The 27,734-nt window shown below is 36.0% G+C and overlaps 1 protein-coding gene across 1 annotated transcript in view; it reads left to right on the top strand.

The window, feature by feature from the left end:
- Nucleotides 1-27,734, top strand: part of FMN2 (formin 2) — a 161,391-nt gene that overhangs the window by 53,786 nt on the left and 79,871 nt on the right. The window contains exons 6-7 of the mRNA XM_075146530.1: nucleotides 207-351; nucleotides 12,917-13,004. Of these exons, the coding sequence (XP_075002631.1) occupies nucleotides 207-351; nucleotides 12,917-13,004 (233 nt within the window). The remainder of the gene's footprint in view (nucleotides 1-206; nucleotides 352-12,916; nucleotides 13,005-27,734) is intronic.

Genomic DNA, 27,734 nt, shown 5'->3' on the forward strand with positions numbered 1-27,734 from the left:
ATAAATGAGCCTGACTATTATTGTGTGTGAACAAAGAAGCAAAGAAAGAAGTATGGGGGAGAATCAACAGTATATCTTATCAAAATGCTGCTAGTAGAAGTTAGGCAACAACTTTTAAATTGCTGTTATTTTATTTTCTTCATTCCTCCATTTATGACCTTATTTAGTTTGACATTGCCCTACATAGGTCTTTTGCTTAACTTTAGAGATTCTAGTGCTTCACTTGTGTGGGAAAAAATTGAAGAGCCTTCCATAGATTATCATGAGTTTGAAGAACTGTTTTCTAAAACAGCTGTTAAAGAGAGGAAGAAACCCATTTCGGACACCATTACAAAAACAAAGACTAAACAAGTGAGTACTCATTTAATTTCAGATCTTTTCTAGGCTGGTTTTTACATAAAGACAGATTTTTGCATGCAGCTGGGATGAATTTTGCCTGGTGTGAAATTGTTACCATGTATATAGATATACACTATGTAGGAATATAAGAAAAGGAGAGAATGTAGGATGGGTTTCAAAGCTATATGTATTAAAGACTGAAGATTTCTTTTTTTATAAATTACTTTTCAAGTATGCATTTTCTTATAAAAAAATCTTTGCTTTATCCACTTAAAAATTAACAAAAATAAAACTAAAACAATTAGGTGCATATGTGATGCTTTGAAATTGACTACACATGTGCAATGAGTGGTATATAAATTATCCTGATTAATTTTATAAATTTAAATGATGACTTGCATATGAATTACCATGACTGCAGAGAAAAATTATGTTTAAGAATCTAGGTCCTAATGTTATACCAACCATAACAGTTCTAAGTTTGTGTTGTGTTTATATATATGTAAGTGCATGAAGTTTATGCGTACAATAAATGACAAGCACAATTGGGAAAATCCATTTATCAAACTGGTTTCTCGAAATGGTGTACAATAAAATAAAAACAGGAAGCATATTTTAAATGTAGAAGTTTAAACCTTATGGGGTAAGAGAATTGAATCTGAATATTTACATGACTAGAGAGCTGTAATCTTCTTGGTATCTGTGTGAAAATCGAATTGTGGTGGTATGATAATTAATTTGCAATTAAACTTCCAGGCTATAGAGGAGAATGTTCTTATGTAAAACCCTAAACAGCAGTTAAAGTTCTCATTTTATCTTGTCTTCATATTCCTGTACTCAGTTCAAGACTAGGCTGTTCTTTCCGTCAGCTTTTAACATACAGGTTATATGTTAAAACATATACAAGATTTGTATACAAGATTTTTTTCCACATTGGATGTACAGTGAGACTCTTCAAAATCTCCAGGCAGTAGATCTTATGTTTGAATATGACCTCTCCATCTAGTAGTTCTGGAGATCTTTCCCCCTCAGACACACTTTGGTCAGCAATATAAACAGGCAGGCGCTCTTCACTGTGCTGGCAACCTGCTGCAGGCAGCAGAACTGGTAGTGAAGTTAGGATGATTATCCCAAGGTGTTGGATAAAACCTTTATCTGGACGGATGAGAAGGATAGTTCAGCCACACTCGTGTGGCTGTTCATCACGTACCTGTGTGCTGCACTAGGCTGCACTAACTGGAATGTGAGGAAAGTTAACGGTGCTGCTGCTACCTTGCTATCCTGCAATAAATCTCCAAAGTGCAAGACCTTTGCTCTTCTTCCCTCCTAGAAAATGCCTCTTTTAATCGTTATTCTTAACTAAATTAGTATGATAGCTCTTTTAAGTAAAAAAAAGAGTGCAAAGGTATATCTTGATGCTTTGTTTATGAACGGTTGGTCCATTCATATTTCATGAGGTTTGGTGATGCAAATCTCTAAACAGAGTAGGAATGATGACTGCTTAATTCTGTAACGTAAACAGCGGTTAAAGACAGACAGCGATTATGAATAAATATTAGACGTGGATTTTAATACTAAGAGTATTTGTTTTTCTTGCAATGCCAAAAATTTAGATACTTTGTCAATAAATAAATAAAGTGTAGATAAAACTAAATGAAAATGACTGATTGTTCTTAACTTCTTTGAAAAGAACAAGTTGTTTCTGACAGAAATTTCCACACAGAAGTTTAAGGCAATCTAAGTAGATGCTGTCATCTAGAATAAACATTCTTGTGGGCCACCTAAATTGACAGAAAAGAATCCCTTGTGTGTTTCTCTTCCTCTGGTAATCAAATGAATGTACTGCTCTCCAAAAGAGAGAGAAATTGCCTAGTGGAGAATTCTGATTTGTTGAACTGTTGTATCTGGCGGGAAAAGATCAACCAAACAGATAATCACAGGCTTTCATTAGAACTACAATTAGAGCTATCATTTATTGCAGATGTCAAAGTTAAATGTTCATGTGTGCTAATCCAGTTTGGGCTTTTCATAGTATTGACATGAGACAACTGAAGTAGAACAGCTTCACAAATATATTCTACGTATGCCACCTCAGCAGTTTGGAATCCAGGCCTTCATTTTTGAAATTCTCTTCATTTATACCGCAGTAAACACTTGGATAATGAGGTCCATCCATGTTTAGCAGAAGAAACAGTTATTTGGGGAAAGCATGGCTGTAATTCCACAAGTATGTTTTTATAGGAAGCACCAAGTGCTGTTTAAGCGGTTACTGACTTACATGGCTTCTATGATAGTTACGGGTGTTGTAAAGATCTTACAAATGGTGTTTCTGTAGTGATTTTTACAGGGACGTGTTATGTAAAGCAGATGTGTTCTGTCACCTGTTGAGCTACGGAGGAGCGTTGTACAGAACAGAACCAGGACCCGCAAAGCTCACTCTGCTGCTTTCCAGAAACGCTCTAGTCTGGCAATTGGTTTTCCTCCTTGCATTGGTGTGCGGGTGTGCTGAGCGGATGTATTGCTTAGATGGATTGGATGTAAAATACTAGCTACAGTGGAAATAGTAGTCAGGAAAAAATGCCCAGATAACTTTCAAATGTATAAAATATTTGGTACTCTACATAAACATCTGATTTTAATAAAACAATGTTTTTATTGTAAGCTGAAATAAAAATGTATTTACAGAGGAGGCCACATGGCGGGGTGGGGGGTGTGTGTGGAAATTCTAGCTAATCTGAAGAAAGATTTGATAGTTTTGGGATGTTTTAGTGGGTGAAAGATTAATTATTTTGGAGTACACTTCTGTTCTGCACACAGAGCTATTTATGCTATATGCCATAGAGTATATGCATATGTTTGCTTGTGTATGTATACAGATATCCATGATTAATTATTTCTAAACGGTGACCCCTTTTTAAGTGGCAAAACTATCCATATTGTTGTGGGTTGTTTGGGGTTTTTTTGAGTTAACGATTGAGTTAATTTCACCCTATCCAAGTATTGGTTCTAATTGTTTTTTCCTTGGCATGACCATCTGCAAATAACTTAATACAATATAAATCAATAATGCTTTGAAAAAGTCAATATTACGTCTAGCACTGATTGAAAGGCACATTAAAACTTTAAAGAAAACAAAAAAAAATTAAGTGTTAGTATTTATTTGTGAATGCAGCTGATTTTATTCTTACTGTCTCTCATTTGGTACTATGGCAAAAGCTGTGATTTATTTTGCTCTGTTAATACGTATATGTCAAATTCTCAGCTGCTGTAAATGTGTGCAGGCTCATTCAATGAGAATGCCTACTAAATCTTCAAAGAAAGTTCTTTATGGGCTATATTATAGGTGGGGCTGCCATTGCTACCTATTAAAGTGGTCTGGCTTTCATTATAAGTCCCTGTTGTTATAACTTTGCCAAAATTTAGCTCTTTAGGCTACAAGTTTTGTTGGGTTGGGTTTTTCTTTCCCCCAACATTGGGTGTCTCCTTCATTTTGCCAGTGTTAAGAAAGAAAACAATGTCTGGTTTTGCTCATGTCCACATAGTTTCATAGACTTGAAATATGGAAAAATTTTATCAGATACATGTCGTCTTAGTTGTGTAAAGGGTTTCTTAAATTTTGCCACCCTACAGGCTATATTGCTCAGGAGAGACTTCAGGTATAATTCTGAAGACTTTGTTCCTAACCTTGTACTGGCAGGTTGGAAAACAGGGGCCAAGAGGAGAGAGGCAAAGGAAGATTAAGATGAATAACTGGGGAGGGAGTGAAGAACTGAGGAGATCTGACAGGTGGAAATATAGAGCATAATAGGTCTGATTCTGTGTTACCTCTTATTCTGTCTAAAGTGATTTCTTTCAGAAACTTGTTGTGAGCCTGGGGTATTCTTTACCTGGATGTTCCTTTCAGCAAATAGTGGATCTCATCAAATCTATGGTGTTTGACCCAAGCAAAGCGTGAAAACTCGCTCTTGGAGTGTCTTGTTCAGCCGTGCTGTGTAGTTACAATACTAGTTTTGGTTACATGTCTGGACAGTATTTTTCATAGGACCCTTTCCATAGCTAGCGTGGACTGTGTGGACTGAGCATAGTTCATAAAGATTACTTAGGAAATGAAGTTGTTACCTGAGTAAAAAATGCTTTTGTCATTTGTTGCAGCACTTAAAACCCACATAATTAGTGAGGCAGGAAGAAAAAGGATAGTCTCATGATTAAGGCCACATACTCAAGAATGACGGTAAATGCAATATTAAAAATGTACTCACATAGCAAACATTAACCAGTGTGCACTGAATGGGCTCAGTGGAAAAATGGTACATAATCAGAAAATCTTGATATCACTGTCAGCTTAATAAGTGTACAGAAGGGGCTGAGCTGACTTGCATAGACTGCTTTCCTAACTTTTGAATAGTCATCTTAGAAGCCTTACTGATAATCCTTTAACTGTATTTTTGGAAAATAATATACATGTAACTGCAATGAACTTTTCAAGAGCAGACCATGTGTTTATAATCTATCATGTAAATGAAATAAAAATGTTAAAGATATTCTCATATGGAAAGTCCATTATTAATCTATTGACATTAAGATTTTAATCTCCCCCTTCCACCCCAGAAAATAAATAATAGGTTACTAAAGTTTCATTCTGTTTCAAAAGCCTTAGATGCAAACAAGATGTATCAATAAAACTGTTTAGTTAATGATTTCAGCATTTTTGAATTTTTAAGTTGAACATAAAGAAGCTATGGTAATAGAATGCCCCTAGAAATAAAATGCCACATAAAATAAGTATAAATTGGTAAATAAGGTGAATGCCATATTGAGTTAACAGATAAAAGCTTATTCATGTTTATCCATTAACACGGAATGATATAAAGGGAACAATAATTTTCTGAAAAGGAGGGTTTATTCCCTCTGCAAACAATGGAGGGACCGTCTTAAGGAGCTTTCTCTATCCATACTTACTGATCTATTACCTGTGTCAATGGCACAACCATTTGCTGCGATTTTATGTAGTCTCCAGACATACAGTTGGGGTTCTGCTGCCCTCACAGACAGGAATTTTAGAGGACTTGACTGATGCATCATTTTTATTTATACAAACAAATAACTAATAACATCGTGAAGTTATTTATGAAATTAAATAATACCTGACTTATTTGGAATAATTTCTTTTATGAGATGCTGTATCAATGTGATCTCTGTTTTTACCTCTCGTTCTCTTCTTTATATGGTTTATTGCATGTTTTGTTATTATATTATTCGTTTTGTAACTGTATCTACAAAGGTCTGTCTGTTGCAAACACAGTTTTACCTGACTGCATCTATATATCAAATATCTTTACCTGTTGAGGCTTCCCAGGTTGATGTCCTCTATTAACCACATACATTTCTCATTCTTGTTTTCTTCTTGCTTTCTTTTCTCTGGATCATATATTTGTAAGTTGAAAAACAAACACATGAACTTGGCATCTGACAATCTTGCAAACTCATCTTGTGACCCAAGAGCTCTGTGGGTTTCTCTATTTCCTTTGTGTATCCTCACTAGCACTGAAAGGTTCTGCTGATGTAACGGCCTGTTTTGGAGACGCTGCTGCTGCTTACGGATTCTGTATGGGCGAGAAAAGTTATGATCATTTCTTAACCAGAGGAGCCGTGTAGACTGTCTGACAATGGCCTCATGGTATTTCTCTATGCTCTGGAAGACCTCTGCAGAAGGTCTTGCTGCAAGTTTGTTCAAATAAAGAGAAAAACAGGCTTTGGGTTGGAGTGAGTGAGTTGTAGCTGTTCTGTGAGACTGAAAGCTGCATATCTAAAAAGCATAACCCAGATCTTGAATCCCAGCAGAAAGATAGCTGCCACCCTGGGCTGTGTACAATTCTTGCTGTACCTGACACTGTCGAATAGAGGCCTCTTAGTTACAGCCATCTTTCCCGGGCAGTTGGTGGTCTCGTATTTCCATACCCAGCAGTTCTGTACCTTTCAAATACTTTCTTCTCTCTCTCTCCATGGTGCTTCTGACTCTGTCAGTGCAAGGGCTCATTGCAGTGGACGTTGTACCATTGGATGACATCAAGGGAAGAAGAAAGGAAGAAAATATGGAGATAGCAATATGCGTTTCTTCTCCCATCTCTCTGTCCACATTGATTTTGCTAAGCAGGCAAGAAGCAACAATTTTTAGTGCAGTAGTTTTTAAATCTGATCAAGAAAACTCAAATTGCTTCAGAATTAGATGTGTATATGGATGAATGTGTTTCACCTAGAAATTAGAGTTTAGTTTAGTCTTGATGATTTAGTAAAAAGATCACTTTCTAACTTAAGTGTGTATGTACTTGTCTGTATTACTGTCAGATCCTAACTGACTTACAAGTTAAACAGATTTTTACTGTCAGCATGAAAATGAAGGTTTTAAAACTAAGTTTTTTTTTTATTTATAGAGAAGTATTGATTTTGCAGATTTTTCCTTATGGGTATATTTTGTTACTTAGTGCTGACTTCAGTGCAAATAGCAAGAACAAAAAAGTTGTTATATTCATTTGGAGTAGGTACAGTGAATAACGTCATACTTTTGACTGTAACCATATGTCCCCCTTTAAAAGTGGGACTAAACTAAAGCTTTTACAGCATGGGTTTTTTGTTTGTTTGTTGTTGATATCTCCTATTAGATATCATAGTGGGTTCTCACCTTTCTTTGGGAGTTTTTTGGGTTTGGGTTTTTTTTTTTTTGCATTCTTTACCCTTTCCTAAGCCCCGCCCCCCCACCTCCTTCTTCCTTGTCTGTCTCCCTGATTTGATGTGCTAACTTTTTATAAAATAATTAAGACTGTTAATTTCAAATGTATTAGGACATGTAATATGTTTTCCAAGAGCTTGCAAAAAATGTGTGTAATTGCATGCCTAATTTGAGTACACAGCGACAAGATTGTTCATAGCAGTTGGGCTGATCACCTGCAAAAACCACATGCTGAGTGCATTGCAGACCATGCATGAAAATTCTGGCTTTTATACAGTTTCTAAGGAAATTTTAGCTTTTGGGGCTTTTTTTTTTTTAAAGAGTTTATATTGTAGCATCTGAACATGCATTTGCTTTACTAACCTATAGAGACATTTTGACAGTTACAAACATAAGGTCTAAAAATATAGAAACTAAACTTTAGGTACCCTGGTCCTTTAGCTGATGAAAGAAGGAAGAGCTATAATTGTGCTACATAATAATGAGCTAAACTCTCAAAGAGGAGCTTTAGGTATGGAAAAATAAAATCCTTGTGACCTATTTTTAAACTAAAGAATTTAAACTTTGCTATTTATCTCCATCCCTACTCCAGTCCTTAAAGTTAGAACGTTGTTGTTATTTTTTATTAAGGGACATATTACTATTGTTCAGCCTCCTGTTGAGGAACACAATGCTTATCTAACTTACTACTGTATATCTCAATCTAAGCAATCTAAGCATTTTTTCATTTAATGTCATAAGTGAGGAATATTAACTCGGGTAGCAATCTTTTAGTAAAAGATTATTTCTACAGTGAAAGCTTTATGATATTCATTTCAAACAATACTATTTTAGTGATAAAACAGCATAAAAGGGCATGAACTGTTTCTCATCTGTATCGTTAAAGCTTTATTTATGAAAGCACAGTAGGGTAATAGATAAAATGAATGAAAAGTAAATACTATGTTTAATCTTTATCCTCAAACATAAAGTTACAGCATCCACAAACTGGCAGACACGGCTGCTTGGCTGCACTGACATGTTGCATAACATGTCAACAACTTGCATCTAGAAGTATATGACAAAGAGAATTTTGAAACCTTAGGTATCTCCTTATAGATTATGAGAATCTTCGGTGGGGAAAGTACCCAGTTAGTTTGCAGAGGGGATTCCAGGTTTGATTAGGGTGGGAGACAGAGGGGTGCTCAAAATTACACTTTATGATTGATGTTCTGTGGTAAAAGTTGAGTTCAGTTAAATCATTATGTGCCATTAGCACAGATATGCTGTTAGACAGCAGGACTGGGGGTTGGCTTGGGGGGTTTGGTTTTCTTTTTGTAAATATTAAGTAGAAATGTTTGATCTTCTATTGTACCAAAATGACCTCACTACTTGAAGTAGTCCCTGTTTCCACTCTCACAATTGCCATTACTAGCCAGAAGTCACTTCTGGATTTACATTTCAAAAAAAACCAAACGTACACACACAAAAAAAAACCTCACTCATAAGAGCATAATCTTATTCTGTTATATCTGTAAGAAGACAAGGATATACATGTGAAAGATATGATGGGTCCAGTTCTGTGATTGCCAGTTTTACATTTGGAATACACTTGAATCCACAGAAAAGATCTGTTGTCACAATGCCTAGTGAGAAGGTGACTGCATTACTGCCCTGATCCTGTCTCTTAACATCTTGTTTGGAACTTTGGGATTTCTGCATTCTCTCTGCAATGGTTACAAGCTATAGGCCCTTGTATAGTGGAGTTTCCTGCATGCGACTTTTTGTAATGTACAGTAGTTTTTCTTAATCAGTGAGAGCCTTGGGATAATTTTGCTGAATGCTGGCGATCAAAATCAGAACCAGAGAGCAAGAATCGCTGCAAAATTCCATGCATTAACTAAATATTATTCTGGGGAAAGGGAATCTTCATATTTTTGCTTCGGGGTTCTCATCAAACATGTGTCTTGCATTACCTTACTAAATATCTCTTTGACTGTTTTTGCTTGTGTTAAACAATCAGGAACAAATTTGGCATGTAGTTTGTTTACTGCTTAACAATAAGGACCACTCAACAATTAGAAAGTTTGTCCTAGACTTCAGGCTGCAGATAATATCTCTAGCTTCCTTTTTATTTATTGTTTTTTAAATTTGTTTAAAGCAGAGTTCCAGAATCCAAACTAAAAAGGAGCTGTGTATTGTGTCTGAGGCTTTAGATCTTGTAGAGATTGGATTTATCAAACTTTTGTTGTTCTACCCTTAAATGGCGTCACTCGTCTGTAGCCTGCAGGCCCAGACTATGCAGCTGATTTATTTTATTGTTTTATTTTTAAATGTGGGAATTGCTTTAGGCATTTATGCTAATATTCATATTTTCTGAATTAGTGTTGTATTGTTACAGCCATTCTATTGGAGGAAACTATAGTATTCATGCAATTGACTGAAATGGGAATGAAATGCATAGTAGAGATTAGTATAAAAGTTGACATAAAACCTACATTTTAAATAAAACCAGACGAAACTGGTAGCTACTACATAAAAACACTTTATCTGTTGCTGTTCTGCACCCATTCACCTGACAGTCATGCTCTTCGGTACTCTTTCGATGTCGTTGTTCAGAATTTTGGCAGCAAAGACAATGTATTCTTCATGGGGACAGTGCTTTTTTTTTTTTTTTCTCCTCTGATCACTGGCAAAATGTGGCACTCAGTAAATAATTATTCTCCTGTCCATCAGCTCACTTTCAGAAAAGGCAGCGTCTTTTTCCTGCTAACTTTTAGGCCAGATTCCTTTTAGATTACAGGACTTGAAGGGATTTACTAGGCTACTCAATCTGGTCCTATAGCATTGACAGGAATCATGCCCCTTAAGAAATCATGTTCTAGCCTGCATCATAACAACGTAGTTAATTTATTTGGTTCTTTTTTCTCTAGTGTTGGTCCCCTTGCAGTATTTGTAGACCTGATCTCAGTAGCTCTCTGAGCTTTAGATTGCTGATGGGTGGTAGAAACAGCGCTTTCACAATTTGAAGCGAATATAGTAGTATATGGGTGCTGACACCATTAGAAGTGGGAGAGTCCCAAGAACAGACTCCAGCTCACCCTTGCTCTTTGGGCCTGCAAGAGAGAACACTGTAAGTTCTGCTTCCTTTGGAAAGGTGAAGTTGTGGACCTTTCCTTTGTCCTAGGTACATTCATACCTGAATACAGTTGTAACATTGTTTTCCGGAAGATCACTTAACAAAGCTATTTTACTCTCTGTTTTCTTCTTTTGTTTTGTTTTACTCCTGACCAACATAGTAGCCTGCATCCATTCCATTTCTACTTCATTTTTGCAGAATGTGAATGGCAAGAAATGTACACACTTACTCCAGATGGGGCTTGCCACTTTGTGTGACTATTGTTAATTCCTTATAGGACTTTTGGAATGTGTTTGCCTTCATTTATAGTTCACTTTTTTTGTCAGCTTTGGGATAGTTTTCTTATTCAAAACAAAGGTAACAAAGGACTCCCTCTATATGTTGATGACAGCAGCAAGCTTAAGTTATTCTATTATTGTGAGATGTTTCAGACTTGAGCAAAAGCAATAACGGTGGGGACTGGAACCAAGAGTTTCCCCAGTATCTTCCATACGGAATTAAGTCTTGTCAGTGGTGTTGGAGTGGACAGCTTTAAGGAGAAGTTTTTGAACTTTTGTTATGTAACATACTACATTGGTTTTTTGCGTTTCTCTGCCTTTTCTGGAAATATGGTTTGGTAGCAACACCAGTTAGAGAGTTTCTGTTCTTTTTGAAATATTTTACTCACTTTTCTCTCTGATAGAACGTATTCTGATAGAATGTAAAATACTTGTGATAGAATGCAAAATGGTTGTTATTAGAGATGTACATTGCAACGTAGTTGTTAGAAAGACTTGATCCATACCTTGCTACCCAAGATCTATTTTATTTTGTAAACCTTTTATAGTTGCAAAAAGTAAATAGATAATAGCTTCTTTTTAAAACAAGAAAATCTCATATTATTTGTCCCAGGTTTATCTCAGTTCCAGGTTTAAATGAGATTTATGTTCCATTTAAAAAACATTTAGAGTGATTATAGCCTATTAGAAGAGTAGTGCAGGCTATCCTAATTTTATTTTTCTGAATTACATTAGTTTTCCCTTTGAATTCAGAAAATCTGACTATCATATCCTATTTCAGTCCATTTGACTTCAGTTTTAAATTCCTAATAATATATTACATGGATTAGACTATTGTATAGGAATTTCCTGCTAATTTCTGACAGATGACATCAGTAGCTATGCCTTGAATTCAGGTCTTTAACCTTGTGAATGATAGTTATGACACACTTCATTTCTAATTTTAAAATTTTCAGTTCATGAGCAGAATGCTGTATTTTCACTTCACAGTTAGGAATCTATGAGGAAACGAGGATGAAGTACCTTCATAATCGATGGTTATGAAGGTTTAAGGGAAAAAAAATAAAAAACCAACCAATTGGCCAGCCAATCACATCCTCAGAAAACCTATACTGCAAGCACCGTGAGTTTCTCAAGTTTCCTTTCATAAGCAGTCCCAGTGGCAGAGTTCTGGGTCAGGCTTTTACTTCTTCTCTTCACCTACTGCTCAAACATCAGCGTACAAACCTGTGTCTGAAAACTTAAGTGAATCAAAGTTGGCCACAGGGCAAACATCTTGTGGGTACTTTTATGTTTTTTTAAGATGTGAATTGGATCATGCCATTCTTTACTCTGGCTAAATTACTTCTGCTTTTTCTAATCTCATTTCTACTAATTAACTTCTAAATAATTTTGCCAGTGGGGCCGTCGATGATAAAGCACCTTGGTGCTAAGATAGAAACTGTGTAACTTGAAAAAATATGTATGTGCTTCCTGACTGCAATGTAAAAAGAACTTGAACTTACAGTTCTAATTATCTGGCTTTTCTTCTTTCCTCCAAGTGATTCACAAAGGTTTTCTTCAGTGTGTTTAGTACAGTGTAAAACAGCAACCTGAGTAGATTAAATATTAACCTCTTCCATCTACGTAATGGTTGTAGTCCTGCATTGAAAAGTACTTCATCTAGAATCATGTTGTTTTACAGATAAGGGTTCTTTCCTGGCATCACTTGCTTCTCATACCAATGATATAAAATTTACAGTAAGTTGAATTCAAACAGCTTAGAGCCCTGTGGAAGACAGTCTGTGAATTACTTGTTGCTTTTATGCTTGCAAAGCAAGTATGTACGAAAGTGTATTTTAGGGGCTAATTTTAACCCCCTAAAGCAAGATGTTTTGATGGCTTGATTTTTATTTTTTTGTTTATTTAAAAAAAAAAAAAAAGCTTTGAGACCTTTTATATTCCCTAAAATTGATCAAAGAAAATCCCAATATGTACGTGGTTATTTTGCTTTTTAAATAAAATTCATATTGGCGCCTACTACGTCAAACATTCAAATAAAATACAAATTCTCACAGTTTTAGCTTACATCAAAGATGGAAATCATTGTGTGGTTTTGGAAACCAAAGCAATTCCAAGATAGACACAGTTGGAATTTTTTTTTATATGACAGCCTGTTTCATACACTTAGTAACATCAGTGTGAAGTTGAAAGTCTGCATCCTAATGAAGGAGGAACTCTAGGCGAACTTTTATAGTGACTCTTTTAGGATTAAGATTCAACTAGGTGACATAGTTACTTAGACTTATAATGGATTTATGCAGCAGAATCAAACTTAAAAAATAGTAAAATTACTCATTTTCAGATGTGTATATAGACTACAAGGTACTATTTCTTGCATTTGTTGTTAGTAGTATGAAATATCTTGTACATTTTCCTGCAGATTAATACTAATAGTTGGGTTTCTTTTGGCAGGTTGTCAAGTTGTTAAGTAACAAAAGATCTCAAGCTGTTGGAATATTAATGTCTAGCCTTCATTTAGACATGAGGGACATTCAGCATGGTAAGTGAAATAAGTATTGTTGATTCTAGCTCAGATCACATAATTAATAATCTGGAAATGCCAATTTTACCTATCTTTTGATAGGTAAAATAAATTAATAAGCGTCTTTTTTTACACTCTATTTTTCTGAAAACAGCTTGTTCTGGCATTTATTTCCACCTTTCTAGTAACGTATTCCCTTGTCCTGTATAGAAAATACAATGATTTATTTGCAGAATTGCCATCTATAGTTTTTGGCATCAGTTATCTAAGTGGTATAAAATATAGACACTTTGATTTTGGTCTTTCTGAGGAAGAAAGTGTGATGTGTTGTTTATTTTAATTCAGGTAGCCTCAGGACATATCCAGAAAAGTGAATTATAACATTTAATTGATTTGCTATATAAAATAGTTCCTATATTTGGGTTAGCACAAACTGTGGAGTTCTTTCATCTTCAACAGCATTTTTTATAAAAGGAGATCTTGTGGGGGGTGTAATACTTTTCACATTTATGCTAAGAGACAGTAGTGCAAAAAGGTGAAAAGTGGAATTGCATTTATATTCAGAGCATCCCTTATGTTTCCCAAAGGCTTTGGATAGATTTGAAGCAGATTGAATTATCCTGTGAAATGCCAGCCTATCTATTAAATAAATGTGGTTTCAAGTATAACACAGACTTCATAAATCACAAAAACATCTTGTGAACTTTCTAGGCTACATATTTACAGCCATGCATTCAGTTTACTATGATTTGCTTATTTTGTGAAATTATTCATAAATAGAACAAATTTCAGAGCACTCTGTCAGCTAGTGAGTAACTCTTAATCACAGTTTTAAGTTTTTATTAAACTGTTTTGATGATTACTAGACTTCCTCAAGCTGAAGCACTTAAGATGGTAGTCATAGAGCAAGGCGCCAGTACTGGCGCCAAGAAGTACTTGGTATTTCCAAAGCTGGCAGATGTAGTTCAGTTAAGTCATAGAGCAAAATCTGAAAACAATGATATGGTCCTTTCCTTCAGTCAAATATTCAACTTGGTTTCAGTTAATAATGAGAACCTTATGAACAAAGGAGTCCGCCTAACATCTGTGTCTGTGGTAAAGCCAACACAAGTTCATTGAAAATTTGCTTGCTTAACATGCAACACTAACAATAACATGGCATGAATGTCAGTAGTTGAAGGGGTCAAACAATATTATGTTTAACCTTTATCCTATTACAATATTAAGCACACATGATCATCTAAGAGCTGTGTGCAGATTTTGTATATTCCTCTTACAATAGCTGTTTTCTAAAACCAAAAGTCTTTGCAAAGGGGAATTTAGTAGTGCTCTTGTTCCCTTGCTGTGCAGAAGTGATTGAACAAACATGAGAGAACTTTTGTCTGATGGGGGAATTTGTGGAAATGGTTGGAAGATCCTGGTGTTAAAGATGTTTTTTTTTTAAGAACATAAAATAGGCATGGAAGAAAAATGGTGAGAAGCAGGAAAGAAATTTGCATGGTGGGGGGAAGGAAAATAGAGCAGAGATCTCGCCAAGAAGTATTTCTGGCATCAGTCACTCCATGCAGAGTTCTCTGAGTGATCTAAACATAAAGCCCATGGAGAAATTATAAGATCACAAGCCCAAGTATTTAGCTTCACCTTTATGCGTGCACTATTTTTACTTGCCTGTTAAAAAGTAAGGTTTTACATATTTTTGAGTTTTATAGCTTACTGGTTTATCTGCTGCAATTTGAATATACTAACGAGAAGGTACTATCAAACATTAAAATAATGTTAAAGAGTGACTGCATTAGCAAAATAGGCAGTTGATATATTTGCATCTTTATACATTAAGACTTAAGATGTATGACAATAACTACAGCAATAAATGTGATCAGTGTTCTTAGTCCCCTGGCCCAGGGTTTTAGTGGTGGTCTTGAGTTTTTGCCATGTTTAATGTACAGTGACATGCACATTTACCCATATCGCACTCAGAACAACACAAGCAATGTTTTTTCATAAATTTGAAAGGTAATCAAATGAAACTTTCCCCCACTCCCCCCATTCTGACAATTTGTGGTACTAGGCAACTTACTTTATAGGTTTTCTTGTAAATATTCCCTACATTACATATAAAGCATATCTGTGGGATGCAGCGTTCATGCAAATTGCAGAAGAATTGTAACTTATTTTTTTGTTATTTCTTTTTTTTTTACTGGCCATAGAACAGCACCCAGAAAGAGAGAGAAACTTTCAATGCAATGTGGTATTCAGTCCATTTCTTGGTTTGCATGCTATTGTGTGTTTTATTTTTCTAATGGTTTAGACAAATTTCAAAGCGTTACAGGAACAGAAGGGAAAACAATTGTGCTGGGTATTAATTCACCTAATAAATTTAGGATTTCAAGTTTTAATTAATATTGTGTTTAACTGAAGAGCTTAAAATAACTTGAAACCTGGGCAAATGTTGTGTTTAATGTCTTGTAAAAATTTTGCTGTTTGGTTGGGGTTTTTTGGTGTATTCTTGTTTGCTTTTTTAGATACAAAACCATGGTGAAATGTCATCTGCAAGAAACAATCCTTGATGAAAGATTGTTTTGGAAACTTGAAAATTTGAATTGTTTATGATATTTTGTTAACTAGTCTTGAACACTTAGCTACTTTTTCATGCATGTGTGATCAGATGGCATTTAATGGCAGATATAAGAATATGTAATATATGCTAAATAGCGTTCTTTGATGATATCCTTGTTAAGTGTCTGCTTGTACAATTGCATTTGTCTGCCTCTGACTTTGAAATAAGTTTAGAAAGACAAACTCCCAAACCCTGGCTGCTTTTAGAATATTTTTACAGTGTGGAAGGAGTAGTTGTAATAATCAGAACACATTTGTACTGAACCCTAGTACGTCTTTCTAGTAGTGCTTTAAAGTAGAGTAGGTTGATTTCTGTTGTTGTTATGGGTTTTTTTTTTAGTAGATTCTAATTGCTAACAGAACTCCCAGCTATTTTACGCAGTGTAGGCTAGAACTGTACGAAATGTTGGTCTCTTTAGTTGCAGTGCCATTTCTTTGTTATTAATACAAAAATGAGTCCACTTCTCATGGTTTCTCTGGTTTCACACAAGGTTTTACTGACGCCTACTTTTTACAAGCATCTATCAACTATGCAAAACACTTTATCCGGGCATTTTCCTTGCTTTGTTATTTTCGCTATACCGCAAATATCCTTTATCCAGTATTATGTTCCCACTGGAAATATAGCTGTATTTGGCTGCATAATACAGCCAAAGCTTGAGAAATGCCAGACAAGTGCTTCTTACATATTTTTCCTTTATAGCTCAGATTTTGTTCCTAGAGAAAAGACTTTGGTTTTAACGTTAGTCTTTTGGTTTTTTCGTAACATTTCAGAGATGCAACGTGTGCTTAAATTAGAGATCTAACAAGATTCCCATTAACAGCATATAGTAATCTATGATAAACACACTATACATTAATAATAATTGCATATTAAGCCTATGTCTGCGTTTTGGGACCATGTCCCTTAATAAGAGATCTCTGTTTAATGAAGTTGTGTGTCATCACATGTCATGTAACAACTGTTTGAAATTGTAAGTATTTTGCAGAGAATATGGTTGTCAGTGCCTTTCCCAATCCCCTTGCTTATAAAGATACAATGTATCTTCTTCTGCGTTTAAGCTTTAATGGCTGCTAACAAGTGCAGTAAAAATAGCAAAAAATTGTTCTCTGTGTTGGAAAAATAGAAGGAAAAAGTTAAACTGAAGATGTCAGCCAGAAGAAAAGCAAATTTTATATTTCATGCAGATAAATATTACATTTACTACACAGACAGGTTTATATCTAGTATTTATTTCCAAAATTGAAATTAATTTTGTTCATCAAAATCAATCTGAGCGTGCCTTGTAAATGTTGAAAACAGAAGTCTGGTAAAAGCAGCATATGCAATTCTCTGTCTTTTGAAGTTGTCTGTAATCTTTTCCAATTCAGTAAGTTTCTCTTAGCAGGGTTTATCACTTCAAGCACTGTGTTACCTCTGGCATGGCTGCGATACTCTAACTATATTTCTGTAAGGTTTTGCATAACACCTTGTGGTTGCCCTGGCTCTGTTGGAAGTAGTTTGGAGATTTCTGCCTCTGAAATTTGGACAACCTTTCTCATATCCTCATTTAATAAGTCATTTCCTCCCCCCCTCTCTGAGACACTGGTAATCTACCTGTGTTGATGGAGCTACCTGTCCCACTCTGACAATTGAAAAAAAACCAACCAAACATATGGAAGACCAAGGCTCTTTTTATTACAGCCCTCAACTCATTGTTGGTCAGCGATACTAGGAAAGGAGGTTATATAACAGAACGTAATAGGAAAAATAGTTACGGAAAGGGCAGGCAGATTCACCTAACAGCTGGTAAAGCCCAACCTTTTAATCTGGGTTTGAGATTATTTTACTGAAAGTTGTATTTGCGACAGAGCTTGCTCTGCTAACAGAAGTACAACTTTGAACAACAGACATATCTTCTGCCCTGAATTCAAGACAGATGTGCAGGAAGTGAACGTACTTCAAATGTTAGTGGGCAAAATAAATGTTTATTCTTTAGTATTTGGCTATTAGTGACAAAGGAACGTGAGAAAATATTGGTTTTGTTTTCTTACTTGGCTGCTCACACTGATACTTAGAAATGATGAGCTAAGGGAGACTTTGTCAAAGGTTAACTGAATGATTTCACTGGAGGAGAAGGATAAAATGTCTCTTACGCTGCATTATTTAAATGTTCTGTGCAGGAATTCTTCACGCATTGAAGTGTCACATAGTCTCAGTGGTCATAGGTCCAAGAGATATTCTAAATGGAAAGCAATCAGGAAAGAATGACTCAACATCTGGAAAATAAGACTCATGGTTAGTTTATCTTATGGAAGGCCCAGAGGTGATCTGAGCATTATTTGTCCTAATGACAATGTATGTGTATAAGCATAATCATTTGAAACTCATAATACTGAAATATTTGTCAAGAATGTTCCCAAAAGACATTTTACGGTTTAAAAAAGTTATAAGGACAAAACAATACGTGATTGGATCAAGTTCTTCGGATATTGTTATACTGGAAGGTAAACCAGCTGCCCAAAATCGTTATTTCCATCCATTTAAGTTATGAAAAAAATCCTGGATGTAAGAACATTTTTTCTGTCAGGTGGCAACTCTGTATTTCTTTATTAAAGGAATGATCCATAAAGTGATTGCAGTCAGTGCAGACTAATTACAAAGTTTGAAAATTTACCTGTTCGTTCTGGCTTATTAATTGAGAATTGAAATTATTTAAACATTTTTTTCTTAATCAAATATTGTGCATTCAGACACCTAAAAACTTAAAAGATTATGGCTTAAGCTTCCATTCTGATAGCCTTTTCAACATGTGTTTAGGTTCTTCTGAGACACCACCAAGGAAAGATTGGTTGCTTCAGCATTTTTCTGTCCCATGAACTAGCACTTCCTTGAAACTTCACACCATAATCCTCAGTCTTATTCCTCTATTTCTTCTCAGCTTTATGCTACCATATTAATTACATTATGCCTGCTGTTAGATTGCAAGCTTACACATTTTATTTGCTTATAATTACTTTACAAGCTCCTATTGTGAAATTATTGGTAAGGAAAACAATGGAATACACAAAATGACTTTTATAAAAGACAGACTAGAGTTAAATTAGAGTGCCATGCATATGTATTGCTGCAAATGTTTCTATTGCTTTGATGCTGTTAGTATGCCCACAGTGTTGTGTACTGAGCAGCCAAAAGCGATTCTGGAGCCCTTGTCTGGCCACTCCTGCCAGAGGCAGCTAGTGAGGAAGGACAACGAAGGTCCTTGGAGACAGGTGGGGTTTCTAATGGATGTGGCATAAACCCCTGAGCTGTGGGTGAAGGCCCTGAAAGACAGTCCTGAGTATTGAAATCATGCCTCAAGTCCTCTTTCTATCCTCTGAGATTTTCTGAAGCTTAGTTCACAGTGACCAGAGGCCAATAAATCAATAGCAGCAGTTGTTAAGGAAAAAATACAACCTCGGTTATCATTTTCTTTAAGTATGCATGCAACACGTCAGGATAATGAAGGACAGAAATATTTGTATCACTGAGAAAGGAACTGAATGTTTTATGTGATACATCCTTTTGGAATTTACAAATAAAAAATAGATTTATAGAATTAAACCAGTTTTCTATAATGCAAAATACATTTTAAAGAAGTTAGTTTTTTTAAATGAGGAAAATCATACTGAGTTTTTTCACAATATTTGAATCAGCAGAGACTAATTACTGCCACATTGGATAGTTTGGATAATTAAAGATTTTTGTTGTTGTTAAGACCATATGAATGTAATTTAATAGCGAAGTTTTGTAAGAAACTGTAACTGCATTGTTTGTCTGTTGTTTCAGTTGAAACAGTTTATTTTTTTTCTTGGAAGTCTGATTAACTTTGAAACTTTGAGAGAAAAGTTTCAGGAAAGTTCTGTTCTCCCAAAAGAAAAAAAGCAGTACTGTTATTTCTCATTTCTCATATCATTCTCATATATATCTCTACACACGTACCATGTAGTCACTCATAAGAGGGATGATTACAAAATTCTAAGCATAAAAGCAACAAAATGTATGCTATATTAGCATTAGTATCATGCAAAAACTGGGGGGGAGAGGGGACGGAGGGAGAAAAAGAGCACCTGGTCTCCTTTCCATAGCAGAAATATTTTCCAGTGGACATACTTTTATACATTGCTGAACTACACAGAGATTTTAGCATTATGAAAATTAAGAAAGGCGTATTAATTGACTAAGACCTTCTAATAACGCAGTCACACATTTTTTCATTAATTCAAAATGTTTAGAAGAAAAGGATGTTTGCCACAACAATCTGTTTGTGATTTGTTCATGTGTTTGTTAGATTTGAATACATTTGTACACACAAAAAATTTGTACAAAAAAATTAATGCCACTTGCAAGGTGAATCCTTTTTTTTTTTTTTTTTGTTTTGTTACATTCAGCTTACCTATTATTACTGTATTTTTCTTATCATTCCTCTTTTAAGGAAGCAATTAAAACTATATGCTATATGTGGTCAAATGGAGATCTAGCTAGCTTAGTACCTGATCTCCTCTATGGATACCCAGGGAAAAAAAAAGAAAAAAAAAAAAAAAGGAAAAAAAAAAGAAAAAAAAAAGAGTGGCACTATGCTTGTTATGTAATTTTTATAGATCTCTATTTGATCTTTTTGCAGTAGTCGTCTTCCTCCAAATTGAAAAGTTTGTTTGGAATGACTTTCATACATGTTGTCTATTCTTTTGATTTTCCTTGTCACCAGTCTACGACCCACAGTTTTCTTTCTTCTCTTTGCAAGTGAGGTGACTAGCTCTGTATGCTATTTTCAAGATTTATGTGCACCATATGCCTATGCCATGGTATCGCATCATCTTCTATTTCAGGCTCTATTTTTTCTGTATTGTTACTGACATTCTGCTTGCTCTTTAACTGTTGCTGATTATTGAGCTTGTGTTTTCAGAGAACTATCAAAAAAACCTGAGTGTCTTTTTTGGGGCAGTAGTTGCTAATTTTATACTCCATCACAGTGTTTTTACAGTTTGGGTTCTTTTTTTCAATCTACTTTCATGTATTGACACTGAATATTTGAGAGATCCTTTTGCACATGTCTGTGGTCAGCTTTAAAGTGGTTAGCTTTTATTATCTGCCAACGTTACCACCTCACATTCATTAAACAGCTCAGGAACCTGAAAAGATCCTAGTAAAGCTCCACAGCCACAGCTCCATACTTTGAAAACTGATCATTCATTTTTGTAATTGATTTTCTATTTTTTGAGCAGTTTTTGTGTTTAATCAGAGTAGACCTTTCCTCTTATCCCACAACAGCATAATTTTTTCTGAAACCTTAGGTAAGGATTGCGAGATCTTTTGCAAATCCAGTATCAGTCTCATCACTCTTACCTGTGCCTTTGTTGACTCCATTAAAGCAGTACTACTTAATCTGTTGCTCATGAGTGTCTACTACAAAATGACATGCTGCCTCTCTTTCTCATTACATTGGTTTACCTGTATATTCTTTTAAAAAGCCGTTCTTCCGTATAATACAGATATTTTCCAGGCACAGAAGTCAGACCGACTGGTTTGTAGTTTCCAGCATCATCTCTGGAGTCCTGTTAAATTTGCATTTGTATGTTCAGAAACTTGTTCAATTTGAGACAGTGCCCAAAACGTACTGCTCGAGAAGTATAGATCTTGTCTGAGAACCTCTTTGACCTTTTCTGTGGTTGTGAATCCTAACACAAATACTTTGTTTAATCTTTTCTGATTCTCTTTCTTTTGTGCTCTTTTTACAGCCAGATTATCTGCATGCCCAACTGTTTCCTGTCAGGCTTCATACATCTGATGTGTTTGAAAGCAGTTTTATTACTAGCTTTATGCATTTAGCAAGTTGGGTTTAGACCTTTTTGTTCTTGTCCAATTTACACTGACCTTACGAGACTTTTTGCTTTTCTATTTTCTTTGGCTGATTTCCACTTTTTGAAGAGTATTTTTTATTTATGGGTGTCCCCTGTGCTCTCACGTTTAATCATATATGTGGTTTTGAGAAGTAGGAATACTGGCAATGTGAAAACACTAGGGGGAAAAAAGGGTGCTTTTGAATTTTTCAGCTGATGATTTTTTTTTTTCTCTGAACCTCTAATGTAGTGTCTGTAAGCTTCCTTCTGACCTCCAAGCTTTTTTACCCTTTTAACTGGCTTCTCATTTTAATGTAATACCTCCTTGTAAAGTCTAATTTTATGGTGTTATTTTTAAAAATCTTTTTCCCCTGTCCTATAAAGAAATTTCATTTAAGACTGTTATGGTGTCTCCAACTGTTTTGTACGCTATTCAGAAGTAAATCAAGTGTTGCTTCTCCTCTTTTGGTATTTCTGCCCAGTTGCTTTGAGTAATAATTCTAATATCCTAAAATTTAGACTCTGCATGATGTCTCGAAAATATACTTAACAGAGTAAACCTTCTGCTATTATGTTTTCTATGTTGCATATTATCTTACAGCTTTTACCATTTAGAAGTCATTATTAACATGCTTGTTGAGTGATCTGTAATAGGGTACTAACTGTGTTTTTTCTATTTAGGCATGAACTCCCTCAGTAGGAATGTGGTAGATCTCTTACAACTGACTGCTTTATCTTAACCTGCGCATGCTTCCTTTGGTATTCGTTGCCACTCTTCTGCAGTAACCAATTATGGCACCGTATACAACCTTGTATTATTAGTGTCACACTGATTATCCTCCTCCTGATACATTTAGAACAGCCATTAAATCCATCAGTAAATATGAATTTGCCCGTTGCAAATGTCAGAGGCCAGGACGCTCTATGGAAACACATCATATGCACAGCCTGGACTTTACCTATTGAGCTCTGCTTATTCGGGTCATTTTTCTGACTCACCTCCCTTGATTTATATCCGGGCTTCCCTCCTCCCCGCCGCACCGCTTTCCTTCCCCCCCCGCCAGGTGCGGGGCCGCGCAGCCTCTGCCGCACGCCGCTCCCGCCAGACGCGCCTCCGCGCCCGCCCTCGCCGCCGCCGGGCGCGCCGCGCCGCGCCGCGCCGCCCCGCCCCACGCGGCTGGCGGCCGCCTCCCCGCGGCCGGCCCGGCGCCCCCCCGGCCGAGCCTCCCGCCGCCCCCGGGTCCCCGCTTCCAGCAGCAGGTGGCAACAGCGGCCCGCGCTGCCGCCGCCGGGCGCTGCCGGCGGGGAGCTCCGCGCCCCCTCCCTGGGAGACGCCGGCCCGGCTGGCGGCAGAGCGGAGCCCTGGTGCTCGACCTCGTGGCTTCGCCCCTCTTTCCAGCCTTGACTGAGGCGCTGCTTCTCGGCATACTTCTCACCCGGTGAATGTCCTCTTCTAAAAAATAGTTTTGAATGTAAGGAAGAGAAAGGATGGTGCAAAGATGGGAGAGTGATTTGTTTGCTGTACCCATCCATCATCCATGGCAGGTAGGGTAAGAAACAGTGCAGAGGAAGTTATGGTTAGATGTTAGAAAATCTTTTTGACTGCAAAAATTGTGAAACATTTAGTGTGAGAGCACGTTGTTTCTCATGCTGGAGCCATTGTGTCAGTGTTCCTGTACCTGTCGCTTTATGAGGTACCTGGATTTCTCCTACTTTGTTCTTTTCTTTCTCTTGTTCTGTCATGTTCCCTAGACAATGGAAGATCAAGGTTATTTCTGTTCTTCTGCCGTTCCACAGCAAACCTCCCCGAGCAATACGTGTTAGATTCTATTTCAGTGTAATGTGTTTTCTGGTTTTAGTGAAGCTGTGATTGCTTTAGCTACTACCTGGATACAAAATACAGCTCAATGGCATTGAACTGAAGCAATATAGAACGTCTCTTGTAATCTTAAAGTCCTCAGTAGGTCAAATCCAGTCATAATACAGAAATAAATACACATAGGTGATTCCAGATAACATTTGATTTTTCTTTTCTTAGAATGTATATATTTTGGTTTTCCACATATCCAGGCTTTTGATTTTGTTGCAGTCCTAGCCTGTACTTCCTTGAGTTATTAATACCAGCTTTTGAGACACACTTTGGAGCGTGAAAAAAGATGGAACTTAAACCATAAACATGCATCCTTCTGCCCTTAGTTATCACAGTATTGTGATTTGAATTAGTAAAGCTGTGTCATCTGTCATCTACCTAGCCAAAAATCTTTTTGCATTATTTTCATAATCCCACCACACTTAGAACATGGACTAAATATCACAAGATCATTACATCATTTTCTTAGCATCTGTAGCTCTTTAATACTGTAACTTCAGAATATTTGGTGAAAGGCTTAACGTGCGTTACTACAATGAAATCCCTGGTGTTTATCCAGACATCAGGCTGGGCAGACATGTAGAATACCAGGCTACATATAAACTGCTCTCTGCTGTGCCAAAAATAAAATGTTAATTTGATTTGTAGAATAAATTGAGAGTACGTAATTTTATTTCAGTGAGATACTACCATCTGACAGAGGGAAAGGGAAATTTGCTTTTGAAAGGAAACCTCTCAAATGTTTTGTAATTCTTGAGCAAGAAAATTTGTATTTTGACTTGTGATTGCAAGAGTTGACTGTACAGCAATTATAGATAAATGGGGACTTGCTTTGCTTGAATCCCTGTAAGTTTCCATGTAGTGTTTTCTAACTAGCTCTACTACTATGGATACTGATATCATCATACACAACTGGCTAACTTGAACCATAAGCAAGGAAAGCTTGTTTCTGAATGATCGTCTTCGTGGCTAAAAGAACTTCCAGTACTTTCTGTTGTAAATCATCAAAAGGTAGCAACATTCCTAGTAGTCTGTGTAAAATGATTTAGGCTTGTTAATGTTAGAGAAGACTAGTAGAGAACTTCAGAGGGACCTAGCAAAGGGCAAACATGCAGCTCAACTCTTAGATTTTTGGAAAGAGCATTCTAAGAATTTAATCTGGCTGTCAAATAAAGCAAGTCATGTAATATTGCCTGCTAATTTCTGCCTCAAGCCATTAGTCTGTATAAATACGAACATTTTAGCAGTATAAATGATCTTGAGTTCCAGCTGAAATTCTGACCCTTCAACCTTTTGCTTTGTTTGAAGTCACTGATGGTTTTGCCATTGACTTTGGTGAGTCTAGGATTTCATACAAATACTTTAGGTGATAGAGAAGTCAACGTATCCCATGAAACATTGTTCAAATGGTTACTTACCCTCACTTTTAACACTTAAAATATTATTTCTGTAGTGAATTTGTCAGATTAACTTACAGACATCCTTCATTCTTTTCTGCTTTTGGTCTGAGAAATTACAGAGCCATCTACTTTCAGATATCTTCTCATGCAGGTATGTTTAAGAACTGTAATCAGGTTGCCTCTTAACTTACTTCTGTATAAGCTAAATAGACCAAGCAATTCAACAGAAAGGTAAGTTCTTGAGGTTATTCTGCTATTTCCTTTGGAGGTCTTTTTGATATTCCACCAGCTATAGCTCTAGTCCAAAGATTGTTTTGAATTCTAGTCACTCCTTGAGAGACAAGGAGTCTTACATTAGTCATTGATCATGATTACTAAGAGTGTAATCAAGACAGTTCTTTGGGTGAGTTTGAGTCTGCTCAGGAAAGAGCAGCTCTCCCATTAGCATTGCCACATGGACCTCACTGAGGATTAATATCTATTTTTAGTATCTTTCTTTTTGGTGTTGGTAAAGATATATTTAGTTGCAGTAAGCTGAGAGCAGATTCCTATGGAAGGCTAAGATACTCTCCTTTCTGGTAGTGTTTCATGAGCCATTAAGTTTTCAGATCTATGAGTTAGACAGTTGTTAACTCATTTACTGTTGACGCTTAAGTAATTTAATGTAAATATTCTAAATTGCCAACTGGATACACCTGGAGCTCCATTAACTGTATACTAACTGCGGGTAAATTGAGAGCACAAAAGCTAAGATCCTAAGTTAGCTGCTTAATGTAGAGAATATATTTTTTTGGAAAAAATGTACGTTTGCATCTACCCTGCTAACTTTATCAAATAAATATGCGGAGTGCTATATGACTGTACAAAACTGGTATATCCTTGCCATTATTATGAGGGATGAATCGTGGTCACTTCATCTCAAACAAATATAATACAAATATATAAATAACTCAAAAAAATCAAGAGGTTCAATGGTGGATTAGAAGAATGATTGAAGAGTGGAATGTGTATAAGGAACATGGAAACACTTGGGTCTGTGTTCAGAGCTGCTCGGGGTTACAGAGTAACGCAAATAGTTCAGAGATCCCATATGAAAAAGTTAGTGTCCTTATAGTGATTATGGTGTTAGAATAAGCAATAAATGATTTTTCCAATAGTTGCAATAATTTTAACCTAAATTTATTCTTGATTTTGATCTACTTTAAACTTAGGTTTCATCTTTGCCAGTGAACTACTAGATGATTCCAAATAAATCTCTTCCTCCTCCTCCTGCATTTTGTTTATATTTATCATTTAGAATGAGCTCCTTAAAGCATGAAAGAAAATGCTTGTCTCTTTGCTTATGGACTGGACTTCTCAGAGTTAAGACATGGCTTTGTTTGCTTTGAGCTACTCTATTGAAAATAGATAAGGTGGAATTAAACAAAAAGCCAGCAAATTTGAGTTCTGAAAAAATCCACACATAATTAAAAGTCTCAATTAATTTGAAGGCTGAAGGCTTGTTTGTATTCCAAACAAGTCTTGCTAACTTCTTCCAACTGCACTTAGTAACAGATGCTACCTTGTTCTGCAAAGTTTGACTTGCATGCATCCTTCGTCATGGTTACGCCATCACTGGTACCACAATTAGCCTGTGGAACTCATGGACATAGTATCATTGAAGTAGAGACTGAAAAGCGCTAGAGCCTATGCAGATCTAAAAAAAGTCAAACACTAACACACAGAAAACCCAAATTTTATTTCACTTGACTCATGAATACAAAGCTATAAATCGTATCTCTCTGCAGACAGCTTGATACAAAATGTCAGATTTATGGCATATGTGCCTTGCAGCTGATGTGTTTGTGCAGTTTGTTTTTATAACATGCACTGTAAATACATACTGTTACGTAAACATCCCAAAAATATATTCCTCAGATATCCTGTTCCAGTAGTCTCCCCACCAAAATTGATATGGTTGATATGTATGACAAGTTTCCTTTTGAGAACCTCTAAACGGAATGCCTGTGACATGCTATACTACCTTAACCAAAAAGTGAAAAAGCTTAGTACAAGCTGATATTGAAGTAAAAGCCAATAGCATTGGTTTTTTTATAGCAGTCATTTTATTTTCTTACATGTAAAATACATCCATATGCCAATGATTAATTTTATATTAAAATCTTGCCCTTCAAACACTTTTAAAAATACATTTAAGGGGCAGGAAGTTTGCCTAGAGAACAACAAACTCCTACTATAAGCTTAAAGCACAATTTTTTTTTTAAACTTATTTAAATGTGTCTTATATCATTTGCATTTGTGTGGTGTGCTAAGTCTTAAGCAGCATTTTGGTAGTTATCATGGTAATCCTTTCCAGTTTGTTGAAAATCTTGAATCCTGCCAGTCAATCTTGCGCTTCAAATTCACTCCCCAAAGACCCGCCTCTGGCAGGTTCATTGAGACTGTTTGCTCCTCTATGCACTATAGTTTAAAATAAGCATAATCTGGTAAAATACCAGTCTTTTCTCAACCTTCCTATATTCCACACCCATGTTTTTTTCACCTGCCAAATTCAAACAAAGCTTATCTAAACAATTAAGATAAGCATTGAAGTACTCTCTATAGTCAAATCAGCAAACCTCTCAAAACCAGAACTGAAATACAATCTCTCTAAATTAAACAGTCTACAATGGCAATCATGTTTGTATTTAAACATTTTATTCTGAAAGGATTACAGCATCGGTCTCCATTTTTTTTCCTGCCTAGACAAGAAGGCGACATACTGAGTCAAACAAAATATATTTGTTCTCTAAGAACTGAACTTGCACACTTTTTATAAACAAACTGTATAGGTGTATGAAGTTAGACTTCACATAATCAGTAACTGCTGTCCTTAACATAGTAGGCAATTGTTTGAAAGGTTTGTAATGTAACTGTTCATACTAACTATGTATAGCTATAAAATCTAGTTATATATTTTGTTGTATGTGTGCATATATACTTATATGTATGTAAAAAAGCTCT

This window comes from Calonectris borealis, chromosome 3 (genome assembly GCF_964195595.1).
Source record: "Calonectris borealis chromosome 3, bCalBor7.hap1.2, whole genome shotgun sequence".
In the NCBI taxonomy this organism is placed as follows: domain Eukaryota; kingdom Metazoa; phylum Chordata; class Aves; order Procellariiformes; family Procellariidae; genus Calonectris; species Calonectris borealis.